At 48.7% G+C, this 27,532-nt stretch overlaps 3 protein-coding genes across 9 annotated transcripts; all 3 read right to left on the minus strand.

Moving 5' to 3' along the window:
* Positions 1-631: 631 nt before the first annotated feature.
* mrtfab (myocardin related transcription factor Ab) lies at positions 632-13,935 on the minus strand. 6 transcript variants are annotated; one of them, XM_028987998.1, is made up of 17 exons: positions 13,731-13,935; positions 8,731-8,796; positions 7,069-7,124; positions 6,653-6,728; positions 5,927-6,073; positions 5,478-5,638; positions 5,297-5,395; positions 4,680-4,933; positions 4,354-4,525; positions 3,938-4,267; positions 3,427-3,849; positions 3,131-3,325; positions 2,918-3,025; positions 2,716-2,832; positions 2,487-2,579; positions 2,106-2,166; positions 632-1,922 (listed from the first exon to the last, which is right to left on the minus strand). In XM_028987998.1, the coding sequence occupies exons 1-17, from the start codon at positions 13,744-13,746 to the stop codon at positions 1,387-1,389; spliced, it is 2,910 nt and encodes a 969-aa protein (XP_028843831.1). In that variant the 5' UTR covers positions 13,747-13,935; the 3' UTR covers positions 632-1,386. The 6 variants fall into 6 exon arrangements, 5 of the variants coding, with proteins under 5 accessions (XP_028843831.1, XP_028843833.1, XP_028843829.1 ...); XM_028988000.1 differs by lacking the exon at positions 13,731-13,935 and adding an exon at positions 13,338-13,382; XM_028987996.1 differs by lacking the exon at positions 13,731-13,935 and adding an exon at positions 9,790-10,476.
* Positions 13,936-17,766: 3,831 nt separating this feature from the next.
* On the minus strand, positions 17,767-19,596 carry LOC114795733 (regulator of G-protein signaling 9-like; the record flags this gene model as incomplete). The annotated part of the gene is made up of 2 exons (XM_028989312.1): positions 17,767-18,488; positions 19,148-19,596. Coding segments are annotated over 2 exons (603 nt in total), but the record flags the coding sequence as incomplete, so codon positions are not given.
* A 1,151-nt stretch (positions 19,597-20,747) lies between these two features.
* Positions 20,748-26,615, minus strand: LOC114795168 (regulator of G-protein signaling 9-like). 2 transcript variants are annotated; one of them, XM_028988067.1, is made up of 17 exons: positions 26,449-26,613; positions 25,200-25,296; positions 24,607-24,657; positions 24,408-24,514; positions 23,586-23,637; positions 23,435-23,493; positions 23,278-23,354; positions 23,117-23,198; positions 22,976-23,038; positions 22,436-22,465; positions 22,304-22,365; positions 22,096-22,209; positions 21,895-22,010; positions 21,719-21,806; positions 21,498-21,636; positions 21,329-21,411; positions 20,748-21,188 (listed from the first exon to the last, which is right to left on the minus strand). In XM_028988067.1, the coding sequence occupies exons 1-17, from the start codon at positions 26,512-26,514 to the stop codon at positions 21,008-21,010; spliced, it is 1,467 nt and encodes a 488-aa protein (XP_028843900.1). In that variant the 5' UTR covers positions 26,515-26,613; the 3' UTR covers positions 20,748-21,007. The 2 variants fall into 2 exon arrangements, with proteins under 2 accessions (XP_028843900.1, XP_028843901.1); XM_028988068.1 differs by lacking the exon at positions 21,719-21,806 and having other exon boundaries at positions 21,807-22,010; positions 26,449-26,615.
* Positions 26,616-27,532: the final 917 nt, after the last annotated feature.

Genomic DNA, 27,532 nt, shown 5'->3' on the forward strand with positions numbered 1-27,532 from the left:
TACATTTTGGGACCTTAGATCTCTCTTTCGCTGATGTGCTTTTGTCAGGACATTATATATATAGTTTGCATGAGAATATTTCTGTGACTTTACCTTTGACCACCAAGATTATTTTCATGCATTAGTCCAAGTGACAGGGACATTTGACACTTTTTTCTGGTAATTAAAACTTTTTGCTCCACCCCTTTCAGGGTTGGACAGCGGCATTGTTGTCCTTGCAGCTCTCCAGCTTCATTGTCCCCAACACAGTCAGCATTCTTAGCTTCAATCCTTGCCATTCTCAACAACCTGGAATTTAAAATGGGATTTTGGGATGTAGGGATTATTACAGACACCCGGAGCTTAATATGATTCTGAAGTGTTTCGAACGCAGCTCACTTGAAAGTCATCCAGATCTGCAAGCAAACTGTCCGGTTTGGCGTCAGCGCTAATGACCAGACTTGCTATGGGGTAGAGAAGGAAATCGAGTAGGGGACACATTTTTAAAAAAGATGAATCAATGCACCATATGTCTGAGCTGGTGCTACAATACTGGATTCAGCTACAGTCAGGATCCGAAGAGACTCCATCATGGTCAGCTCTTCAGCTGCTTTAATAATGGTGAGGGTCAGAGTACACACACACACTGCTGTTTCGACATCAAGCCACTTTAATGTTGTTCATAATGTTTCTTTTACATAAAAAACATATTAGACATGAGGAGAGAACCTCCATCTGCTCTACCATCAGGAGAAACAAACCATGACCTCCTCATTGCAGAGAGACCAGAGCCCCAGCATCAGCCTCAGCTCAGTACGGCCTGTCGTCACATATACCGATATCCTGGGAAAGAGCGCTGGAGAGGATGGAGGCGTTGGGGATGGGACGACGTGTTTTATGATTGGATGGAACCATTTTATCTTAATGATGAGAAAAGTGAAAGTTCTGCATGAAATCTGAACCCACCCACAGACACACACCACTTCTGAAATCTTTTAGTCCAGGTGTGGATCTGATGTTCAGAGTCGCATGCAAAATAAGAAACGGATGGGACCAGAGTTCAATGGGTCAGTAAATAACACTGAAGGCAGCTATACACTGTGCAACAGCAATCATATATCATTTTAATCCAAAATGCATTTTAAACCAGAAGACCCAGATTCAAATCCCACTTACACTTAACCCTCAGTGTCTCCAGGGGGGGGACTGTCCCGGTAACTACTGATTGTAAGTTGCTCTGGATAAGGACGTTTGCTCTACGCCAGTGTCACACAACATGGGTTTGGTTCAACGTTTTTGAAGGCATTGGCACTTTGGCTGCAGGATATCTTTTGACACAGTGAACATCAAAGGAATTTGATGAGCATCAGTGGTGGTAAAAAAAATGTACAGCAAAGCGTTACACGTTTACAAACCATCCCAGTGGAGCTGAAGATCAGGACTGTCTAGAAAGTCTGCAGAGAAGACGCTGGGGGGCGTTTGTGACCACGCAGGTGTGATGACAGCGGTCCCAGCGTCACCGAAACTTCGCCCCCCACCTCCGAGTGGCATATCCAGCCAGTCCATGGTGTCCAGGGTGGAATCGCTCAGGTCCAAGCTGGTAGGCTGGGGGTTGAAGCTGAGCTCACTTGTGTCCATGGGGGAAGAAGGCTGGTCCAGAAAACTGGGGGTACTCAGCATTTGGGTGTGGAGCTCATCAATCAAGGGGATTTGTGTGTCAGGCTCCGCCCCACCCAGCAGTGACGCACCTGTAGTTCTCTCCAGGAATTCCTCCAGGTGTTTACTTCCTGTGCAGGCGGAGCGCGGCAGCAAGGGCGAGTTTGGAGGGGGTGACAGTGTAAAGGAGACTGGGGAAGATGGGGGTGAAGGTGAAAGAGAGGGAGAGGTGGAGGGCAGGGGGGAGAGGGTGGGGTCGGAATTGGAGCGGATCCCAGAGGAGGTTTCTAATCGGACATGAGAAAGTAAAAAACACACTTGAATGAGGTTTGTGCATCTTAAATAAATATACAGACAGAAGAACCTGTAGATCATGCTCCACCAGGCCTAGTCTTGTTCCACCACCACTAATTCAACTCAAGAACAGAACCAGGGTTGGAGACCCCTGGTGTAGACTTTTCATTAATTACCTCCACTCTGGACAAGAATTTCAAACAGGTCATCAATCTGCTGATCGTGTGACCTGTTCTCCTGCAGATGGAGAGAGAGACACATGTATGTCACCCAATGGGTGGTAGTAGCGTAGTGGGTAAGACACTCGCCTGTGAACCAGAAGACCCGGGTTCGAATCCCACTTACTACCATGTGTCCCTGAGCAAAGACACTTAACCCTAAGTTGCACCACGGGGGGACTGTCCCTGTAACTACTGATTGTAAGTCGCTCTGGATAAGGGCGACTGGTAAATGCTGTAAATGCAATGGACAATGTTCACCGAGAAGGAAATAAATTCAGGAACATGCAAATGTTAAAATGGCAGAATGAACAGAAAGAGGAAATTAAACAGTCATACGTTGAGGTGAGGCGTGGAGAATGATCGAGATTTGGGTTTGGGAAACTGGGGGGTGAACAAAGTGTGCTGGTCGTAAGACGGACACACTTCTCTCTGGAGGAAATGAAAAGAGAGGGAAGGAAAGAGATGGAGAACAGAAGGTGGAGAAGGTGGACCAGGAAGAAAATCATTGAGAAGAAATCACAGCGATGTAAGAGGTTAGGGGTGTAAACGTTGGAATTCTTGGCACCTTGACCGGTGGCGGCGAGGAGACTTGGTCCACGGAAGAATCCTCTCGGAGGAAGAACGACGGGAGAGTTGGGGGCTCCTGCGGCGCTCCACTGGTGTCCAGGTGAAGCTCTGGTTTCTGACGACCAAAACGAAGCCGATGTTGAACAAAAAAAATGCCGCCGTTCTACTGAACGGCAAAAGATCGGGTCTGAGCCACGCACCTTTCTGCTTTCCTGTCTGGCCGCGCCGTTCGGCCCCCACTGGTTCGACTGGTTGCCGGTCGCGGCCTGTGATTGGCTGGGGAGTTTGACCGGGGCTGAAAGCAACCTCTGAGAGCAAGACAAACGGGGAAGATTCTAACAAGCACGTCTGGAGACACGTTATATGCAGGCTATTTCTGATGCGTCGTAGAACAGCGAACCCAGCAGCGGTACCTGCAGCGTGATCCGTCCGTTGCCCTTTTTTTGTGGGGTTACTGTCAGGCGTCCATCTGCGGCCCCGTTAGACACAGCAATAAGGTAATGGTTGCCATTGTTGTCCGTCAGCAGCGTGGGTGTGAGGTGGGCCAATTTGATGGACTTGGCAGTTACCTGGATGGCTGATGGTTGGCTGATGAGCATCTGTGATGCCTGTTAAATGGAAGATGGTTGAAGGAAATAAAATCATAAAAGGAGAAAAACCTCAAATCTTGTGATTCCAGTTGGAGACCATGATGGTGAATGGGACTGACCTGCTGTTTGGGCCCTTCTGCTGGTCTCTGCTCTGCTGTTTTGAGACCGGTTTGTTGTGTCTGCAGCTTCAGTTTGAGGATGGGCTGTGGTGTTTTCTTGTCCTCCGCCAGCTTCATCACCCTCACCGTTTCCATGCTGGTGAGGACGGCAGGGACCGTTTTCATGGTCTTCTGCTCGCCCTGCTCAAGCTGCGAGCGCAGAGTCTCCACCAGCCGCTGTTTCTGGAGCAGCATGCGGGTCAACTCCTCAATCTGCTTGTCCTTCTGCAGCAGCATCAGGTCTTTCTCCCTGGAGTCCTTTGGCTGTGTTGGTTCCTGGGAGCCGCAGCTCGGCTTCGGTGCTTTGACCACTGGCTCCTCTTTGACCGATGACCAGTGCTCGGGGGACTGCTGGAGGCTCAGATGAGTGAGAGGGGAGCTCACCTGTACCAGACAGAAGATGAAGGCGTCAGAAAAGGAGATTTCAACGCACAAAATCCAAAAAGGTAGCCGCCAAAAAGCGTGAACCCACCATTTCTCCAAAAACATCTCCATTACAGCTGCTCTCATCTGTCCTCATACCGGCCACAGAGCGGTCAGAGGGGGTGGGCGAGGCAGGAGGGGTGGAGCTCGTGCTGCTAAGGTGCATGATGCGTGGCGGGGTGCCATTCTGACTGGCAGCGCCACCTACTTTTTCTGCTGCTTTGCACACTTGCTCTGTTGTTAGTAATGCTGGTAGCTTCGAGTGCTTGCTGCCAGCACCGTTGTTCTGCTGGTAATTCCTCAGCCTCTCGATCAGATCGTTCTTTGTCCCCGATACGGTCAGTCCTCTCAGCTTCAGTTCCTGCTTGAGTTCAGCAACCTGGAGTTTAAAACGGGGATTTGGGGATTTAGGGATTATTACAGACACCCACAGCTCAGTACGTTCCGTTCCAAGCAGCGGCTCACTTTAAAGTCATCCAGGTTGTCGGGCAAGCTGCATGGTTTGGTGTCAGCAGTGGGGCTGTAACCCTGGTGCCTGGACCCATTGTTACCGGACGGGGTGACTGTGGAGGTAGCTGGCACAGTGCGGGAGTGAGCAGGTGCTGTGTTGGGCGTTGCAGGCTGCTCTGTGAGTGGTCTGGGGTAAAGAGAATAATGAGTGAGTGCAGTGAAGGTGTGATCGTGGTGCCCTCTAGTGGTCACTGTCAGTAATGCCTGAAAAAAACAACAACTGAGCTGCACTTCCATTCTGATGATTTTTACTTTTCACATGCGCGTTCACACACACTCACTTGGGTGGAGCCGGGAGGATGGTGTGGTAGTTGTAGTGCTGCTGTTGTTGGCTGATGATCTGCAGCTGGAGAAATAACTGCTGCTGCTGGAGGATTTTGGCGTAGGACGAGTCCATCTGAGGAGGTGGCTCGCGCTCAGCCTTCTGGTCTGGCGGGATGTACTGGTGGTACTTGAGCTTCTTCACCTTGGGTTTGCTGTCTTTGGCCTTCTTGGGTCTCTGAGGTGGCTTCTCTGCACCAGGCTTCACCTGAGCCTGCCAAGGCAAAGTGTTAATGTAGCCTAGCAGGTAACATACCCACCTATGAACCAGAAGACCCAGGTTCAAACCCCACTTACTACCATGGTGTCCCTGAGCAGGACACTTAACCCTGAGTGTCTCCAGGGGGGGACTGTCCCTGTAACTACTGATTGTAAGTTGCTCTGGATAAGGGCGTCTGGTAAATGCCGTAAATGTAAATATGTAAATTGTGATTTGTGGGTCCAGGTGGGTTAATTCTGAACTTGTTTGCACACTGCTTCCCCTGGATTATATTGAATTTGCCCATCATGCATTTCAATGTGAGGGTTGATTCACAAGGAAAAAAGGACACTGGGGTTCAGAGATGCTGACCCTCACCTGGCCAAAAGCTGACTGGGGTCCAACTGGGATATGTCCACCACTGGTTGTAGCCAGTGGGGTGGAGCCATCTGTGGGGCTGATGGTCAGCGGAAGCACCTGGGACAGAATCTGGCACAGTCAACCCTCACGGCTCATAACCTCTGAGATGATTAACAGCTGAGCATTTATTATTGAGTACCTGCGTGAGAGGTGAGTTGCTGTGGGGAGGAAGCAGGTTCGAGGGTGAGAGCTGACTGGCTGAGCCAAGAGGAGAGGGGTAATTGGCTGACTGGTCTGGAGACATAGCGTCACTGCTGTCCTCATCCAATGAAGAACTGTCTTCCTTTGATGACTCTGTACCTGAGGGCCCAAGTACACACCAGTGTGAACCGTGTTCTGTTGTAATGCTGCGGCCTGCAGAGGATTGTGCTGAGGGATTTAGGCCAGACTTGCTGGACACACCTACACTGGCACTAGGTTGGTGCAGCGCTGACCACATAAACCACTGTTACGCCATTTACAGCTTCTTTACACTGTGTCTGGGTCTGTGTGTGTCAGCAGTCATGGGTTGAACCACATTAGCTTAATCAATCACTTGTGAGCTTTGTTGTGTGCTAATGTGTCTTCTTTGTTAGTGCTGTCACACACCTAAAATGGTGTGCACAGGCAGGATGTTCTTGTTGAGCAGCTCGATGGGGCCGGGCCGGTGGGAAATCTTGTCGTTTAGGTCATCAGCGAGTCGCGCCCTCTTCAGCTTCAGCTGTTTGGCCTGTAGGGATGGCTCAGCCGACGTTTCTGTGCCCAGAATACACAAAGCTCACAATTAACAAAAAGTAATAGTCTGTGTGTGTGTGTTTATGTGCACATTTTCTGACAATAAACCACAATAACACACATTAGAATGTTACAGATTTAAAACACTCAGTAGTCTCCACAAAATTGATACAAACATTTCATCACAATGCACACTGAGGTGCCACTGAGCAAAGCACCGTCCCCACACACTGGGTGCCCCCGGGCACCTGTCATGGCTGCCCACTGCTCACCAAGGGTGATGGTTAAATACAGAGGATAAAAACAACACTGTTTGCTGTGCTGCTGTGTTTCACATTGACAATCACTTACATTGTTGATCTGTAACAATCAATTAGAATGATTTTCAGTTAGTTGCCTGCATCACCCTCACCCTCTCTATGGTTTCCTCAAAATAACGGCAGTGAGAAAAGAGGAAAGAGAGTAGACAGTCTTCTGCTACAGTTCTGTATTTTTTGTTTTGGTCTGAATTGTACTTAAATCCAATTTAATTATGGAGAAATTTTTAATTCCTTGATATGGAAAACTGTTGTCATAAGGTCACACAGTTGGGCCACTCACCCTCCAGGATGTGCATCCTCACCAGCTCCGCCCGCTCCGGACGGCTCCTGATCTTCCTCTTCAGATAATCTTCTGTCTAGTTGGCACGATGAATGCATGGGTCAGTACTACTGATAATACATGCACCTGATGTTCCCCACCACGCAGAGACACTCTCGTTGCCAGATTCCATCAAAAAGTAGCAGAAATCATAATCAGAATTGTGTTTATTGTTAGAATTTAGATCTGGCCATTGGTGTCTCTCAAGCAAAGCAGTGCAATACAACACAATGCACAGCAAACAGTGATCTATACAATATAGAATACAATGGATGATCCGAAACAGAATACCATGGCCTGATCTAGGATTAAGTCTGATGTTACATTTGACTGAAGGATGGATTGTACAATTGTAATGTAAAAGAGAGGATGCTCACCCGCGCTCGCTCCAGGCTTTTCCTCTGTCTGTGGAATGCAGCAGGACTTGTCAGTGCTGAGAGACGGAGACAGATGTGATATAAATCGCCAAAGCAGAACTGTGGAATCGGTGAAAATGTCACTGCAAGCATTCTAGAGCTGAGATCTGAAACGAGAACATACTCTAAACTGCACACACACGCACACACCCACTCATCAACAACCCTCACACTCTGACCAGCGGTCTGCAGATCATATCAGTCCCTCTTCCTAATACCTAATACTAATGGTCACGCAGCACACATCGTCCACACATCGTGGGGTGGTGGTAGCCTAGTGGTTAACACACTCGCCTATGAACCAGAAGACCCAGGTTCAAACCCCACTTACTACCATTGTGTCCCTGAGTTGCTCCAGGGGGGGACTGTCCCTGTAACTACTGGTTGTAAGTCGCTCTGGATAAGGGCGTCTGATAAATGCCGTAAATGTAAATGTCCAGCACCTATAGGCTAAAGTGCCGTTGATCTAGTGCTCAGGAAGTGACATCACAGCAGTTCCAGTCCATTCGACCCGCCCAACAATCAAGAGGCGCATTGTTGCAGAGCGTTTATGAAGATTGGGCCATACAGTGCTCTGCAAGCATGAGATGAGGTAAGAGCTAGATGTTTGGTAAGACAGTGATGAAATTCCCTCAGTGATGGGCCAGGACTCAGTAACTGAATCTGAAACGCAGAATCTGAATGTCCGGCCATGGTCCTGCTTTCCCAGTGAAATAACGCTGCAGATCAGAAAAAAAGGACAGCATCAGCCCAGAATTGTCTGCATTAATAAAGCCAAGGGCTGGAGGAGCATTAGCAACCAATGTTTCCTGAAGTGTCTTACCAAGGACAATAAAAGATGAAAAATGAAAGTGGATTTGTTGCCTCCAGCCAAACATAAATGCATTCGGGAGAAAGGTTAGCCAGGGGACTCCTCAGCTCACCACCACACCAACACGCAGAAACGAAACAATGCAAAATATGAAAATAAACTAGAACCAGCCATATGAGACAAAATGAAACACCAACTGAAAGCACACAAAGCAGCTAAACTGAATCAACGAGTGATGGTGGAGCTGTGGGCTCTGAGGAGTGGCTTCTTCCTCCTCCAACTGTCCCTCCAAAATCTTTGGACTGTCACCAGAGTTTGTGCTTATCCCGATAAACCGACTGGACAAACCTGCAACTTTGTAAGAGCAGATTGCGATTGGTGCCATACTGCCAAGTGTGGACACGCCCCCAAACAGGTAATCACAAGAAATTGGAAATAGTGAAAAAACAAAACATAATTTTGTTTGCAAAACATAATTTTGTTTGCATTTTGTTTGCAAAACATAATATTTTTTGCATTTTGTTTATAAAACATAATTTTGTTTGCATTTGAGGACCAGAAGGATCTTCACAGCAGCAGGACAGAACAGAACATGAAACAGGAAGTGGAAACCGAAGGGGAAGCTGCCCTACCTGATAACAGAAGAATCCTGTCACACACACTCACAGCTACAGTGAGCAAACACAAACTTCAGCCTTCAGTGTACACAAAAAAAACACAGCCTCACAAGCCCCCCACACTATTGATGGCCAACGCGGCCGAACCCTGGGGCCTCCAAGTGACCCATGACCCATGAGGAGAACACGACTCACGTGGCATGATCCCCTGGCTGACCAGCTCCTGCCGGGTTCGTCTCTGCTGCAGCTTGAGCTGAAGGACTGCATGAGGAGAGAGAAGATGACACTTTTTAGCGACAGGTGCTGGAGGTGACGATGACAACAGCAGCGAGGATGAGGAGCGCTTAGCTCTTTCTTACAACAGACACATAAGGGGAAGAATGCCTGAGGGTGGCGTTCCTCTTCCTCTTCCTCTTTCGCCACACTCAACTGTTTGTCTTAAACGCGTAATGAAAGAAAGCAAGGAGCGAAGGAGGAGGAGAGAGGAGATGCGACGGATCTGCAAGCAGCAATGGCGGGCCCAAGATCTTATGCCTACTTGCCCCTGAAATGGGTCACTTTGAATCACATTACCATTACTTAAATCAAGGAACAAATTTTCACAGCTGAAACAGTTGTGTTACCATGCATTACCATACCATGATATAGGAGTTGAATATCCTCATTACTGCACACATTCTCAGGGATTATGATGGATTTCGGCAGCTCTGCTTAATGGTTTTCCGAAGAGCAAGAAGGCTTTTCGGCACACTGTGCCTAATGCATGCTTGGATCCTAATAAGTCCTGTAATTGGCTGCTCTGCACAATTTACCTCAAATGACTGAAACCCTCTGCTCCAAACAAGCAGGATAAAGAGCAGAAATGAAAAGGCCCAGATGAACGACATTGGAACTGACTGAGAATTGTCCCAACAAGAACTCGTCCATCATACCTACAATACCAGTCACATCTTCAGCCACAGACCACCTCAGCTGAACAGAAGGGTGAACTTCTGTTGTGCCGTCTGTCAGGAAAATTGCTTCAACTGGACAAGAGGAGGAGCTGCTTCCTTTTGATTTGTGATCTGTGGTTGGTTCACTTATGAAGCACACACACAACCCACACATCTATCTACTGAAGACCTATGAGTGCTCACACATACAAATATGATAAGCTTGACACTGACCAGAAAGCCTGGAGACACTGGAGATGTTTGGTAAAGCTTCTCAATAATAAAAAAAATCACATTTATTCTTTTTTTGAACTGGTCCCACCTTCTTTCACACTGGAGCAGTAGCTCCTCCCACTGACAACCTTCAGCCCATGGACTTTATTTTGATCTTCATTGATTGGCTGAGCCATCAAACAGGAAGTCTCAACGCGGAGACCACCACCGGTGTCCAGCATGATGGTAGTAAGTCATGGACGACCCCGTCTTCACGCGTAGCTGCTGTCCGAAAGCGAAGGAAACTCTCCCATCATTCACCACTCATTCCCCATGGCAAGCAGTAAACTCTGGCTCACGCTTCTTCAAAACCTCAGCCAGCCAGACACTAACTGGATCCCGTGCAGCAGCCAAGAAGAGGGTTTCAGAGGAGAAAAGAGAAGGAGAGGTGAGCGACCGGCCTCAGCTGTTGTGTCTCGTTCGCTCTTTTCTCACAGAGAGCCTCTGAACCTGCCCCCCGAACCTCCTAAACCAATCAGCTTCTCCCATTCCAGCACATTAACTATTTTTAAACTGAGTGAAACTCAGCAGATGTCTGGGACACAAACACTTTTCAAAGGGAAAACAAATGAATGCATGGCTGGAAATTATTTAGCCACAATAGTTCAGGATAAAAAGGAAATGTTTCAAATTTAAAGAATAATATCGCCAGAGTTTGTGGAATCAGTTTCCTCCTGTGTCTCTCGACAGAGACATCTCACTTACTCAAGACAGGGACACTCCACTGTGGTCCATTCTGCTGTGACTTCTCATTGCCAACAGCAAACTGAGAAGCTCCATATCAACCCCTGTGGTGTAATGACGTCCTGCAGCATTAACAGATATTCTCATTCACAGCTGCAGATACAGCAGCTTGCAATAAAACAACATGCATGATACCAGATAGTTTAGTGGGATAAACACAACTCTACACTAGATTCCAAGACTTCGAATTAAATGTTCAAACACACACACACATTATAAACACTCATTCACACCAACGCACACCTCTGCTCCCTTTCCGTTTTAAACAGCTGCTGGAGTCTCTATATTCAGCCACCATCACTGTCACCTGTGTAGAGCCTGGATAGAGTTACACACACACACACACACACACACACACACTGCAACCCAGCAACTCACACTTTTGTGAAAAAAGCACGTTTGTTGAGTTTGGTACCTCCTATTGACATTCAGGCTGAATTTGAATTTTTGATGGATGAAAATATAAATATATATTTTTTTTTATGTACACACAAATCAATACTCACCACAGTATAAAAGTGTGAGCGTGAAGTAAATGGTGAAAAAAGAGCAGCGTTTAAAGCCGCAGAAACATTGGCATTAAGGGGGATGTGGAACCAGGTTAGACTGCAGTCTAATCATTCTGGCATCATTTTGATCGCCGCACCTCGTTCGTCTGAGGGCGGGGCACTGCGAGCAAAGTTCGTCTTCTTGCCGCGGCAACGTCCGGTTTAGTCATGTGGGCGGGGTCACGCTAATCTGTGCGTTCGCAATGTTTTGGTTTCAGTGAGCCAATCTATGGGCAATAGTCAGTTCCTTGGGAAGCGAAGTAGCAAAAAGACCAAAGGTCACTAACCACATCTTTGCACATTTAATACACTCTCCAAGCGACTTTAAACACGTGCGGGGTCCTGAATCACCTGGACAACCCTGCAAACCCAGTCACTGGGAGGACAAGCAGTGAGGGACTGACCAGAGCTTCTAGCCACGCCAGTGGACAGGGTGCATGGTGGAAACTAAGAAGAACATGAAGAAGCTGCTCAGGCTACATTAAGGTACACATGATGACCTACAGCTAAGGGCAGAGTTCAGATGTTCAAGAGCTGGACTCAATTAGCAAAGAAAGAACAGACAGCAAGACAGATGGATGTGGTTTTAAGGGTAGTCTGGGAGTTTTGACACATAAAGTTCATCTCGTCTTGTCGCTCTTCTATAATTACAGCTAAGTAAGTAACTGTTAGTGTAAGAAACTAAAAGTAATTTGTTCAAACGGCAGGTGTAAAATAGTTTTTTTTTGGTTGCTTTACTGCGATCAGTCTTATTACACATCGTATTGTAGAAGACAAAATATATTTACAAAAAACACGTGACAGGAGGCGCATTGGCCACCCCCGAGGACGCACCCCCGTGGACGCAGTCTCGTCTGGGCTCTGCATTCCCGTATTGTCCACGGCCCGCTCACCATTGTAGTGCTAGCCTCAACTTAGCTGCTGCTAGGCTTGCTTGTGATTGACCAAAGCTCCCTCAAGCCCTTCTGCATCATTCTCCAGCTCTGTCATGTCTGCACTTGTGCATTCTGGTCCTGGCCCTGCCACTGAAAAGTCCCTTGATGTCAGCGAACACATTATAAGCATTCTTTGTCATTTAGCTCCGGTAGAAGGAATGACATGGCGGTGCGACGGTGATGTGGTGGGTAGCGCTTTGGCAGCAAGTCATGGGTTTGGATCCAGGTTCTGGCTTTTGCACCCAGTGGTGGGTTGGTGGCCCGGCCTGGGTGATTAAGTGTAGATAGTGAGTCAGTGTACAGGATATAAAGACACATGCAACAAAGATAATAAAGTTAAATAAGAATTCACTGATGAACCAACCCTATAAAAAGCAATGACACTAATTTTATCCAGATGATAACATTTCCTGGCGTCATTTATTGCTTTCACAGGAAGGCTGTGATGGCACATGTGCAGACATGATTGGGGAATTGGGGGGGCGAACCTGGAGGACAGGAGCAGGCCGGGCGAGGGCGCTTGTCTTGGCGTGGGCAAAAAAAGAGACGAGCTTAAGCAGAAGGAGAGCGATTGCAGGACTCTGCAAAGAGATGGACAAAGACTGTACCGTGGTCAAAGGACACTGAGATTGGCATCTACAGAAATGGTATCGGTACCAGTATGATCACTCCGTCCAGAAGAGAAGACAGAAGAGGTCAAAAAGCGAGAAGGCAGTCCAGGAGAAAAAGGCAAGAATGCAGGGAAAAAAGCTTAGCGGTGAAAGCGGGATGAATCACATTGACGAACGGGCGTCAAGCAACATGGCCGCCACCGGTCTCAATCAACGGGACACCGACCCGGCCTCGTCGGCATCCACTGCAGACTGCGTGGTGGTGGTGCGGGATCCGTGATGCAGATAGAGATGATCAAATCAGATAGTACCCCTGAGGTCAGAGGTCAGTGCTGCCATGTGTGGACAGTGTAAGTGCATTCTTTTCGGAGGAGGTGTACGTTTGCGTCTGGAGTGCCTCTACATGAATGCATGTGTGTTTGTCTGTGTGTGTGTTTCTGATCACTTGTCCCCTTCTTTTTCTTTCCTTCTGCTGTATAAACATGTCGGGGCCTGACTTGGCGAACGCCCGACACAGTTACATAACCATGAAAACCTACTCGCACCTCCCTGTTCTGCTATAGCTGAGTGTGTGCTGGTATATGTGCGCGCAGTCAACCTGAGCCGACGTCCAAACTCCTTCACCTTCACATGTACCTTCCATTACTCTAGCTGAACCACGGATCTATAACTGGCGAGCTGCTATTGCAGCATGCACCGGCTCAACTCGTAACGCGTGGCCAACATGCGTTAAACTTCACCGATAACGGCCAAACTGACCTGTGGGATCAGAGAGCCTGGAAGGTGGAGGTGTGCGGTGATGGCGGAGGACAGAGCTTTCCTTCGATGCCCAGCTAGTGAAGAGTCCCGAGCCTGCCCCACTGCAACGCCATCCTCTAATCCTGCCCTCAGGGCCCAAATCCCGACGTTCCGGTCTCTACCCAGTTCCCCGCTGCCTGACTTCCAGCCCAGAGGGAGGGGTGGTGACGAGTAAAATGCCTCTGACCCCACCCTCCTGCAGCAGAAACTTTGCACTGACTAACACCTCAAGTGACCAAAACAGGCAAAGAAAGAGTCGCCCAGCAGTTAAAGCTCCACCAACACACCCAACCCATCCCGGCAGCCATGCCCCTGAGGGAAGAAATGTGACGGACGGACAGACAGCCAGCGTACCTGAGTGAATGGCCATGTTCCCCCTGCAGAAGAGCTCAGCTCAACCCTCCATGATCAGAGCAGCAGATGGGAGCTGTCGCTCTCTGCAGCTCACAAGTTCCACAGAGCCCAGAACTTCAGGCACCCTCACTTCGCCTCCAGCACACAGAACTGCACCCTGTCCTGCTGCGTGTGTGCCTGTGTGTGCACGCCCTGTCTGAGAGGGTGTGTGTGTGTGTGTGTGTGTGTGCGCGTGCACAGTTAGCTTCTCCTCAGGAAAGAGAAAAGAGAGGGAGGGCGGGCGGGGTTAAAAAAACGACATTCCTGCTCACCTCCAGCACTCTTATCTTCTCCCTGTCTGCTCTAACACACACACACACACACACACCGAAAGGTTATGCAATCTTCCCTTTACTGTTCCCCCTGTTTTTCTCCTCTGTTCCTGATCCCCATCCCTCATCAGTCCATTTCTACTGATTCAACAGTCTGAACTCAGCCAAGGGGAATTTTCTGGTCCTGGACCTTATCGGCAGAAACCTCTGACCTCTGATCCCGGCTGTCTTTATTACACAGACACACTCACACACACACACACCTTCACAACTTTTTTGCCATTAATGCTGCATCACAATCCTGCCAACGCAGTGAAATATCCCACAGCTGATATGAAGAGCGCAGGCGTGAACTGGGTATTGCTGTGGAGAAGATGAGTTTGGTGTGAGTCCTGCTGAGACATGAATGATATGGTGGGGGTTCAGGAAGGTTTAAAAGAGAGGGAGTGGTGACTGGAGGGCTGTTCCGTGTATATGTGTGTGTGTGTGTGTGTGTGTGTGTGTGTGTGTGTTGGGGGGGGGGTGCTGTGATGTTATCTGTTGCTGGAAATAAAAAATCTCAGACGTAATTTTAGCACAGCAATTTAACCCATAGCCACCTACACACCAGCATCAACATGACAAACATATACTGACACCTACATAAACACAACCTGCACACCAGACTATAACCACACCCCCACCCAACATCTAATGTTAATGCAAATGACTTGCAATTTGTCATTATAAATCTTTTCAGAAAAATACAGAAAGTTGTGAATTCAACATAAAGAACTTCTATCTAAATCATTGCACTAAATGCAATGCAGGAGAAACATTAATTTTAAAGATGAAATTATCAGTATAAATTTGGTGATTTGTAGGGTGGTAGTAGCCTAGTGGGTAACACACTCGCCTGTGAACCAGAAGACCCGGGTTCAAATCCCACTTACTAAATTGCTCCAGGGAGACTGTCCCTGTAACTACTGATTGTAAGTCGCTCTGGATAAGGGCGTCTGATAAATGCTGTAAATGTAAATGTAAATGTGAAAGCTTGATGCAAGGAATAATGCAATCAGTCTCTACAGACACACTCCAAACTCAGAAGCTGCAATGACAACCACGACAAGAAGTGACTTCAGGGTGTACAAGGGCTTACAGCAGGGTGACGTCACAGAAACTATTAATCTAATTCAGCGAGCTAGATCTTTTTTCCTGACAGAAACTTACCAGTCTTCCTGTCCTTGAGGGGCAGCAGGCCTGGCCTGGCCTGTAGAGACAGGTCCTGCAGCTCTGGGGTTTCTGCGTTGTTCTGTGGCCTGCGGGCGGAGTATGTTGCTACAGCTCTGCCGTTCATTCTGGCAGGGTGAGGGTGAGGGTGAGCCCATATGCAGGATGGGGGTGATGCCAACCAGCTAGAATCGCGCTCACCAGTGTAAGCAGTAGGAAAGTAGAGAACATTGGTTAACTTTACCAACAGGGAACAGCCTCTCAGCATGAAGATAGGTTAGAACCCAACTGCAGCTTGACAGAGAACAGGTACAGAGGGGCGGGGCTGTAAAAAGATGGAATGAAAAAAGAAAAAAGAAGGCCCCTCCCCTTCCTGGCGCTGACCTGCAGGTACAGATTTCAGGTCAAATTGCTCAGTTACTCACAGATCTGGTCTGAAAAACATTGTTTTGTATGAGGAGAAATTGAAGTATGTTTTTTTTTTTATCTCTTTTTACCTTCACGGCGGCTTTGTTCACTATTGTCATCGTAAAAAGCCGCTTGATGAGACGCTCATTAACATGAGTGAATGATAAGAAAGTGTTCAGCCGAAACCTTCAGGACTGGTGGAAACTGTCCACATTGTCCAACTTAAGGGGGTGGAGAGAAGACAAGAAAAATGCAAATATTGAACTTTTTGCCCTGTTGGCTAATTTTTTATTACATAAAATCACATGTATTATTTCATAGTCTTCAGTTTTGTTCTATGATGTAAAATGCTAATGTGTCCAAACGTTTGACTGGTAGTGTATATCTAAAACAATCCCACAGATCCTGGTGTAGAAGAAGCAATTCAGTGTTGCCCTTAAAGGTCTCCTATAATGAAAAGGTGACTTTGTGAGATGATTTAACATTAATACGAGTTCCCCTGGTCTGTCTATTGTCCTGCAATGGCTAGAAATGGCGGTCGGTGTAAAGAGCGTTTTGGTCATTCTGCTTCACTGTTCAGAGTGCGGCAGCTCAGACGGTCGGATCTGGAATTTTCCCCTTATGATGTCATAAGGGGAAAGGTTACCTCCCATTTCTCATGCTTTTTACACCCAGAGAATTTCCCGCCCTCCCCTAAAACATGATCTCCACTGACCGTCATGGCTTCCAAACGTGTGAAGCGTTGCAGTCGCTCGGTGAGTGGATGTAAAAATGAGCACAAACGTATTGTTTAGTTCCCTCACGTGAGACTCTGATGAACCAGCGGGTTCATTGTATTTTTTTCTGGAGAAGAGCCGACATGGCTTCCTGTCTGCACCAAACATTGTGGTTGGTGGATGGTGTTGATGTCATGATTTCCACGAATGCCCGCTCAACTTCTACAGGCCATTCTCCTTCTCATTAGCATTTAAATTGTGGGACTGGATCAAAGTGGCTGTAATTCTGCATCAAGGCTGAATTTCAGAAAGAGAATTTCAGGTACAGTATTTCAGGTACAGTATTAGGGGACCAACGAGACCATCATAAATACTGTATATATAGACCTATTTTTCATAATAGGGGACCTTTAATGCTTCTGAACTAACTTCATCCGACTGACTGGATTCCCCACCCAGTTATTCTGCTTTCTGCTGCTAAAACTGCTTAGAAAACAGTAGTGACCACTTGCAGAACCAGCTTACCTCAGTGGCCAAACTGGACAGCAGCTTCCATAAATCCCTGTGTTTTTGACAACGCCACACAGGACTTTGTGGAACTGATGTGTGGAACATGCAATCGGTGTCTGGCTGACATTCCAGTCCAGGCCTGTTCACACCTGTCTGCAGAAATATTAGCGCCACAATCGTGATGATCCCCACCACGGCTCCACCAGTCACAGAGATCAGGTGACATGACCAGGTGTTACAGAGTCACAGCAGCGGCCTTCAAACATGCCACAAATGAAACTGCTCATTACAGTGCTTCTGAGACCCGATTGGTGCTGCACAGCTCAGACAAGACATCCTACAGAGGCATCCCAGTGCATCACAGACCAGCAGACCCATCACTGGGATCAACCTCAACGTCTACAGCGCATCACAGCCCACCTAAGCCTAAACTCAAAATACATTTTAATGTATGAGCATACCCTCTTATGTTCGTTTTTTAGTGTTCAGCATAATCTTATTTTTATTTTTTTGGTCTCAGAGATCATTTCATTTTGACTTTGGTTCCAGGTCTAATAGAAATGCTGACTGGGTAAATGGGTGAGATTAGGTTTAACTGTAGTTCTTCAAATCACAGCCCTCAACGTCTGGAGGCCTTTTCCCAGATTTCCTCAACCTGTGAGTCGGGTGTGGCAAAACCAGTAACCGGAGCTACCTGGGAGATCTGAAAATAAGGCCTGGATTTGGATTCATGGATTCCCTGTTCTACACACACAGGGACACACACCCACACACACATATAGGGACAGTGGCGCCATCTTGTGAGGATCCTACGCTTCTCCAGCGGTTGCCTTTATGAAGAGGAATGAAAGGGAACTCTCCAGGAATGCATCAAAAAGAAGCTCAACATTTACATTTCTTTATTGAGGCACTTTCACAAGCGAGAAATCAGAAAATTAACACATTCACATTATACGATATGTAAACATGTTACAGGAGAAATACATTCTGGCAGTATCCTGCCATTCAAACTGTCCTCATATAAAACACGTCACTGAAAAATCTCTAAATGACTATTTTTCAGAGGCTAGCTGCAGGTCTGCAAGATGTGCCGACTGTTCAATAGTAATACAGCTCTACAAAAATCTTTGTGCGGGCTACAAAATGGACAATTAGCAGTTACAAAATGGCAGAAGAAGAGAGAAAAATGTGAAGAGCACAAACTTATGTTGCATGTGAAGTCAGAGGTAAACAAAAGTTAAATATGAATCGGTCAATGCATGATGCCACCACGTGATCTTTCTAGATTGATGTGCAGGATTTAGTCAATTTCGTTTCGCGGTGAGGCACAACTGTAAGGCCATCAGACACAGAAAACAGCACTGCTTCAGTCTCCTGAAGTCTTTTTAACACACAGACAGGAACTGCTGCCCAGTACAAAGTAAATACGGGTGCTATGTGGACCGCATGCCTATCCGGCTCCATCCTGCTTGGTAATTGACTCCCAAGGGCAGATGATCTCCTTCACGGCACCTTTGGCCGAGCCGGGGCTCTCCTGCTCGTCCTCCGAGTCGATGGGGTAGATCCGGCACTCTGGCGGGATGTCCACTTTGATCTGAAAAAAGCTGGAGAGGTGGTGGTAGTAGCCTAGTGGGTAACACACTCGCCTAGGAACCAGAAGACCCGGGTTCGAATCCCACTTACTACCATTGTGTCCCTGAGCAAGACACTTAACCCTAAATTGCTCCAGGGAGACTGTCCCTGTAAATACTGATTGTAAGTCGCTCTGGATAAGGGCGTCTGATAAATGCTGTAAATGAGGTCAGCACTGGTCAGCACTGATTAAAAGGTCTTCTTTACTTTACTTTTATCCAAAGCGACTTACAAGAGGAAGACACCAGCAATTCTCATTTGGTTTCCATAGACTGTGAGTTTCAAAACTAAGAGCCCTGATAAGGCCCAACTTGTCAAGAATAGAACATGCTGGGGAATTGTTAGGTGTTTGTATATATATATATATATATGTATATTTAAGTATATATATATACACACACACACACACACATATACATAAGTGTTAGACTCATTTGAAATTTTTAAACAAGTGGGTTTCAGCTGCTTCTTAAAGGTGATGGTAGTCTCGGCTCTTCGAATGGAGCAGGGCGAGGTGTTCCACCAGCCAGTCGATTGGGAACGGAGACCCCGTGAAGAGGGGGTCACACAAATTGCCACACAAATACGAGAATGAAGAACAACACTCCAGTTCAAGAACAGCAACACTCACTTTGCACTCCTGCGGGGCTGAGACAGAGTTTGTGGCTCCATGCCTAGAGGTTGCACCCGGCCACTGCCCGCTGCCACGCCACACTTGGGCGACAGGCTGGCGAAGACAGAGGAGGCGGCACAGCCGCGGCGAAGGAAGCGGCTCAGGGACAGCGTCGCGCGGGGCCGTGAGGTGGGCGTCTGACTCTCCTTCGCAGGAGATGTGGCCTCCCGGCTCCCTACGATGGAGGGAAAGTTGGAACCTGGCCCGCCGTGGCTGTCACAGCGGCGCTCGGAGGCGGGCGTGCTGTCAATGGCCACGCTGATGGGCGAGGGGCAGGCCGCACTGTTGGGTAAGGTCACGACCCCTGGCGAGGCAGTGGCCTGGCTCTGGCAGAAGCCAGAGTACACAGCCAGGTGTGGCACAGGGGCAGTGAAGCGACACAACTGCGCAGAGACAGAGACAGATGTTCAGCACATGGTTCTGGAGGTTCTAGTGCATCCGAGATTTAAACTGTGGTCAGACAAGCCTGCTGTCATTTAACACAGCCAATACATGGTTAGGGGCTGAACGGCTAAAATACATACATTAAAATGTGCCAGAACGTACGTATATGCTACAGGTCGGAGGTTTGGGCCCAACCTGGGAATTTTTACATTTACATTTACAGCATTTACCAGACGTCCTTATCCAGAGCGACTTACAGTCAGTAGTTACAGGGACAGTCCCCCCCTGGAGACACTCAGGGTTAAGTGTCTTGCTCAGGGACACGATGGTAGTGAGTGGGATTTGAACCTGGGTCTTCTGGTTCATAGGCGAGTGTGTTACCCGCTAGGCTACTACCACCCAATTTTTAAAACTTAAACAATAAGTTACTAACCGATGCAAAAAGAATGTCACTCACCTGATGTGCCTTGTGTGGCTAACTAATGTGTTACTACAGACTATGAAATATTGAAAACGAGTCAGGTATATTTTCTTGTAATGTCATTTTGAAAAACATTTAATATTGTTGTGTTAATCTGAACATGAGTTCAGCGAAGGTGTTCGTCTGTTTATCACCATTTTTAAAAGGGCACAACAGCGGAATGAAATTAATAACCAGGCAGCTGAATAGAAATGGGATGATTATCAAAAGTGCTTTGATTTAGAGCATGAATTGTATGACATTCAAATAATGTTTGTTACGGTGCGATCTGGTTGTGCCAGAGATGGGGAACCTGGTGCTAACATTAACGTGAGGTAATGGCATTAGGCTGTACTGATTATAATTTGAGATCCAACTTACCGTATCAACTTAAGCCACCTTCTTTTCACTTTTTCCGAGGTAAAAAGTGGCAAAAGATTTTGTCAACATCATTCTGCTTTTACAACACGGTACACCGCACTAGTTTGGACCCACAAATGGCATGGTGACGTAGCATCTAGCCATCCCAGACAATGCTGCCGTTTTTATTTTTTTTTTGCAGTTTAAGTACGAGTGTGTGGCAGAGAGTAGCCAGGGCCGGTGCAGCCGCTGTAGTCCCAGCACTTCCACCAACCATCTACACCGAGAACTGGCGCTTCGCGCGGCACGCTCTGCTGAGCTGTGGTCGAGGAAGCTGAAGGAAACAGCGACAGAGATGGTTCATGCAGCGGTGACTTTATTGACTGGACGATCACACGGATGGTGAACAAAAAAACAGCAGATGGTAACAAGTGTGATGGCATGCCGCTGAAATGAGGACACACGCCACCCATGCATGGTCACGTGAAGTTAACTTACATTTAAAAAGCAAAAAAAACCTACAGAATGAATGAAAAGTGAAGAAGAGCTGAGTTCTAACCCAACTGAACTAAAATGTTTAAAGGAGCAGCAGTGAGTCTGTTACACACGTTTCTCTATTTCTTAAGCTTTTCTCCTTGTGGCATGTTGCGCTTTTCAAGTTTGCTCATGACCTGCGTGATGTCCACTGGGCCGCTGGCCGCCATCTTGGCCCGCTGCTCCTCCTCCTGCTGACGGAGGACGATGGGGCTCAGACTCGGCCTGCGCTTTCGTGCGTTCGCCTCCAACTGGGCGTCGCTGGGAGACAGAAAGCGGGAGGGTGCGTGAGGGGGCCGCAGAATCCATTACGTTCTTCAGAAATACGTGGTGAGGGAAGAACAAGCCGAACGATCGTGGTAATATGTGCGACATTCGCCGACACTCGCCATGCGGCTCACCTGAAGCTGTGGGCGTCAGGGGCCACGGCCCTTTTCTGGGTCTCCTTGAACACGGGGGACTTCAGGTATCGTCCGTACGAGTCCTGCGGTCACAAGAGGGGCAGCCGTGAGCGCGGCTCGCAGGGACAGCGACCGACCGGCACGGCCGAACACACGACACACGACGCACCTTCTTCATCAGCATGAAAATGTGCGTCTGGGCGGCGTCCAGCACGTAGCGGTGGGGGTGTTTCAGCCCCTTCACCGTCACCTCCATCGTTTTCCCGTCGATGTTGATCCAGCGAGGAGCTCCACGGGCCAGGAATGTCCTGCAATCCCACAGCGACAGGAAGTTAACATTCGTCAGCACACGAGCACGCGTTTTGCACAGCGGTGCGACCGTCGCCTCACTTGTAGATGTGCTGGGCTTTCTCATTCATTGTCGCGGCCGTCCCCCATTTCAGGTCCTCGCACGACTCCCAGAAGGCCAGGTTCTCACCTGGACACGAAGAAGGTCAACAGTACAGAGGTCACGCGGCGTCGCCAGGCGCAGTCGCGAAGCAGTTGCCGATCACACATCGACGCACCGCTGAACTCCTTCTTCAGGAAGAGGCGGAAGTCGTCCCTCCCCCGAGGGTCGCTGAGCAGCTCGCCGAAGCTGAACGTCCAGCGCTCCACGCGCATTTTGGTGGGGACCTCGACACTGTATGCGCGGGGGGAGAGAGCGCAGAATACGGTAACTGCGAGTGAGCAAGTGCTTTAAGATGCTCTGACCAGCCTTGGCATACTTGGGCATGTTCAAGGTCCAGTACGTGGCATCGTCGGTCAGCCATGGGCTGCTGGGAAGGCAGGGGGCCAGAAAGGGGTCGTGCTGTTTGTAGGTTGTTGTGTACTTCACCAGCCTGGAGGGGGGACAAAGGACATCCACGTCTGAGCATCTCTGAGTCCTTAATCTAGATCTAGAAAAATCTTTAACCAATAGCCAGAGTGACACACGCTCCGATGGAGACAGACGACTTGACTCTCGGCCGCATGATGCACTGCTGGGTGAAAATGATCTAGAGGGAGAAAGACGTCAATCAGAAGGAGGCCCCTTCGCATTAAAAAAACGTCTGAATGCGGACTCACGATTCGTCTGTAGTAGTCTGAGGTTTTTTTCTGAAAAAGACACGAGAAAAGAGATCCGTTACAAGCATGACGCGAAACTGAAAATGCAAAGAATGAAGATTTAACATAATCATCCTGCTGCGGTGTAGACATTTATGGCATTTTATCAGATGCTCTTATCCAGAGCGACTTACAGGGACAGTCCCCCCCTGGAGCAACTCAGGGTTAAGTGTCTTGCTCAGGGACACAATGGTAGTGAGTGGGATTTGAACCTGTGACTCCGTAGTCTTCTGGTTCATAGGCAAGTGTGTTACCCGCTAGGCTACTACCATCCCATACCATCCCACTACCATAGAAATGCGTGAAGATGTTCGGGGACAAGATCTGAAAAACAGAAGCACAAAAAACTCGTTAGCGGCGTTGTCCTAATACCGGAGACGAGTGAATGTGACCTGTTATTAACCGGGCCGACCGGGCTGCAGGATTACACGCCGAGATAATCCGCTGCTGGTTACGCATGTGACTGCCCACGGGTTCCGGGTTCTATACGCACCTGTTTACCTCCTCCTCATTGGGGTCCACGAGCCGCAGCATTCCCTGCTCCATGGCGCTGACCGTGGCCGGCTGTGGGCACAACGGACCACAACATCAGCTGCGGAATTGTCACCTTTGCCCTCGCCGCTTGGTCTAATGCGCCCTCACCGGCGGCCGGTGCACCACCCAGTACGCCCGCTCCTGGCAGTCGAACACCACGCGGTCCGGCTTCTTCCGCTCCTTCCCCGCCCTGTCCCGCGCACACCGGGAAGACAGCGTGAGCGTGAGCGCGCCGCGCGTCAGGGACAAAAGTCCAGAGTCGCCCCGACCTGTACTGCTCCTTCGCCTGCATCACGATGAAGTCCCACTTGTGGTTCAGCCACTTGTGAAGGTTGTTGTACTGCTCCTGAAAGCAGACGCATCTGCGCTCACCATCCGGCTGCGCGGCGCCAACGTCCCCGTCCCCCCACGGAACCCCCAACGCACCTGCTCGTGCAGCTCGAGGACCCCCTTCTTCCGTATGTTCCTCTTCGCCAGGTAGATCGCTTGGAGGGGGTCACAAACAAGAAACGGCGAGTTGAGGCACGCGGGCGGAGCGAGAGCGCAAACGTGCACACGACTACGCGGCAACGCTCACCATAGTCGGTGTCCTCCACCGGCCACTGCTGCGCGGGCCAGAAGTACGGCGTCTGCGCAGGAGAATACAGCACGAGGCCTGCAATTACCCGCCGTTCTGACCGCTTCACTCATTTACGGCCTTACCCAGAGCGCCTTACTTATCAGTAGTTACAGGGACACTCAGGGTTAAGTGTCCTGCTCAGGGACACGATAGTGAGGTTTGAACCTGGGTCTGCTGGTCCATTTAACGCATGTACCAGACGCCCTTATCCAGAGTGCCTTACTTATCAGTAGTTACAGGGGACAGTCCCCCCCTGGAGACACTCGGGATCAGTGTCCTGCTCAGGGACACGATGGTAGTAAGTGGGGTTTGAACCTGGTTCATAGGCGAGTGTGTTACCCACTAGGCCACCACCAGTCCTTAAATCTCTTTTGCACCACTGTGGCCAGAGTGCACACTAATGTTCACTTCCATGATGTAAGGATCATCTTTTGCATATGAAGAGTGTGGTAGTAGCCTAGTGAGTTACACACTCGCCTGTGAACCAGAAGACCCAGGTTCAAATCCCACTTACTACCATCGTGTCCCTGAGCAGGACACTTAACCCTGAGTGTCTCCAGGGGGGGACTGTCCCTGTAACTACTGACTGTAAGTCGCTCTGGATAAGGGCATCTGGTACATGCGGTAAATGGACCAGCAGACCCAGGTTCAAACCTCACTATCGTGTCCCTGAGCAGGACACTTAACCCTGAGTGTCCCTGTAACTACTGACTGTAAGTCACTCTGGATAAGGGCATCTGGTAAATACTGTAAATGGTGATGGTGGACGCGCGTACGCACCTGGAAGCGGTACAGCGAGGCGTCGGGTTTTAGGATGAGTCGCTTGTGGTCCTGAAGAGGGTAGATGTATCCGAACGCCACCATCACGGTCCCAAAAGCCTGGGCATCTGGGGATAAAAGATTAACGTTTTACCCCGTCGGGGTTTCCGTTCTGTCCTTGTTCGAGGGGGACAGACGGGAAGCAGCAGATGATTCTTACCGAGTGCGTCTATTTTAAAACGACTGGCGATCCAGGCGACGATGTCTTCTCCTGTAGAAGGAGAGAAATATTCATGAAGCTGCAGAGCCAACGGGGAGCTGGTGGCCCACGTGCCCGCAACTTAGGGAAATATCTATGATGAAATTACGGCATGATGAGCATTAATAACAAGGGCGTACGACAAATACAAATATTGTTGCGCTGCATAATGCAACTTTGGATGAGCTACGTGGGACTAGATTATGATTTTATGAATGAGACGCAAAATGAGAATGTTTCTAATTGGCAGCGCTTTTAAAATGACTGGACACACACACACACACACACACACACACAGGACCACTGCTCAACGCAAACAAGGCCAGCAGCATTGAGCAGGTAATGAGCGCAGCGGCTGAGCGCCGCAGACGGAGGTTATAAGGGCTCCTCGAGCCCGCCAGACGGGAGGAGGGCGTCGCTGCAGGCAGCTGCGCGCAGTGTTGTCATGGCAATGAATTCCTGGACCTACATAAGAGGACTTGAAAAACGCAGACGTATGTGGGGACGATGGCGTCGCCACAGAGGCCTGGACGCGGGGGGAAGGCGTGGCTCACCGGAGAGGGCGTGTGGTATGGTGGTGATGACGAGCCTTTGGGTCTGGGACTTCACCCCGGATGCAGGATCTTGCATCTCCAGCATCAGAGCCTCCACCTGCCAATCCAGAAAAGACAGACAGGGGAAGGGGAGGAAATGATGTCAGAACAAGGTTTTATTTCTTGTAAGGAAAAAGTGATGAAGGCCAGGACTCCGACAACTGGTCTGTCCCATGAGGCCAGTGGGCAGGAGGAAAGCCTCGCCGCTTCATGCTTTCGCTTTGAAACGCTCCGCGCTGATTGATTTTTGACTCTCTGAAGTGCCTCTTCTCCCTTCGCTGGCGAGCCTGGCTTTTGAAGAGCGCCCGGAGAGAGATGGGAGCCTGTACCCCGGCCTGGATCAGAGGGAGACGTTCAGGGTCCCCACGGGCTTTCGAGGGCTAAAAGGTCACCTAGACTCGTACTGAGCGCGTGAGTGGGGACACACGGGGGAGATTTAATTGTGACTAACAGGCTCACACTAAAGCTGAGATTATACCCCAGCTCAGCAGCACTGACCTCATGGGCCGCGGCAAACAGGACAGAGAGGAGAGAGAATACAGGGTCATGTACAGATGAAAGACACATTTGTAAGGACAAAACATCAGTCGCTGTCAACCAAAAAAAAAATGTACTCCTGTACATTTCAGCTTTAAATATCAGTTATCTCATTTTAATTAAATTATAAAACCTAGAGGAGTTTCTGTAGGTGCAGAAATGCAAATAATCATAATTTCAGACTAATTTCGTATTATTACTAGTTAGGACACAATGTCATACACTACAAAGAGCTTCACGAATTACAATTAAACACACGAGAAATGTAAAGAAGGTAAAAAATATTGAATATGGTCATTAAAAACATAACAATAAAGACAACAACGATAATGCAATCTCAGGCTGTTGATCTGATTCTTATCCACATTTTATTTTGCTGTTTTCATAAATTGGACAATGCAAACTACTACTAAAGGAAATGTGAAAAGATCTTCACGTCTCCGATTCCATGGGGTACTTCGGGGGTATTTGTTCTGTATTTGCAAGGAAACCAACGACATTTGATTTCGGAACAAATTCTGCCTGCAGCCTCCCTTATAATAAACGATCTAACGATAATCGCAGCGTCGCGTACTAAAGTTGGCGTTAATGACCGCGGAACGGAGCGCCAGGGGAGGATCTCCATCCCTCCATCCCTCCATCCCTCCATCCCTCCCTCCTCGCCGCTGCCCACCTTCTTGAGGCACGACATCCGCGGCCGGAACCGCTGGCCGTGGTCCTGCACGTTCCTGATGGTCATCCTGCTCCGCCGTCCCCGCGTTCGGTTGTGACGCGCCGACGCCGCGCAGCCCACGCAGCCCACGCCGCGACTCCGCCCGTCACGCCCGCGGCCGACAGGGGGCGCCAGACCCGCAGACGTCAACAGATCCTCCGGAGGAGGGCGGAGCTGTGAAAGATGCCGTGACGTCAGTCCTGACGTCTGTCCGAACTGTCCCTCTCTCTTCTTCTGACGGTTACCACGGTGTAGAGTAAACGTGGGCACGTTTTAATAAAACTAGAAAACACTAACACTTACACACGCACATGCGTACACATTGCACAAACAATACAAAAATGTATAAATACATTATCATTTTTCTTCGTCTAGCACCTAACAATCTCTGAGCATGCTCTTCACTGACAAGTCTGAGCCTTATCAGGGCTCTTAGTTTGTAAACTCAATATTCTATAGAGATCGAACGAGAATTGCTGGTGTCTTCCTCTTGTAAGTCGCTTTGGATAAAAGCGTCTGCTAAATAAAGTAAAGTGAAGTAAAGTAAAGAAAAAAAAATCAGCAAACGTGATCACAGTCTGGTCGTTCTCTCGGTCGGTAACACATTTTCCAAAAGAACCTCCATCACAATCTCCATTTCTTTAATAGAATGTGTGTCCAAACCTTTCACACGGCATTGAGTGTTGTATTCGAGACTGTTTTAATATACATTTTAAAAGCGCCATCACTTGTTTGAAATAACGTGGCCGCTATCAGGACACGAGAGAGAGTTGGGTCATTTAATTGGCAGCGTTGGCGTATAATTCGTTTTTTTTTACATTTATATTTGTTTACCAGACGCCCTTATCCAGAGCGACTTAAAGTCAGTAGTTACAGGGACAGTCCCCCCTGGAGACACTCAGGGTTCGGTGTCCTGCTCAGGGACACGATGGTAGTAAGTGGGGTTCGAACCTGGGTCTTCTGGTTCATAGGCGAGTGTGTTACCCGTTAGGCTACTTTCCGCCCATCGACCACGCCCATCACCACACGACCACGCCCCATTTAG

Source organism: Denticeps clupeoides, chromosome 8 (genome assembly GCF_900700375.1).
Source record: "Denticeps clupeoides chromosome 8, fDenClu1.1, whole genome shotgun sequence".
Lineage (NCBI taxonomy): Eukaryota > Metazoa > Chordata > Actinopteri > Clupeiformes > Denticipitidae > Denticeps > Denticeps clupeoides.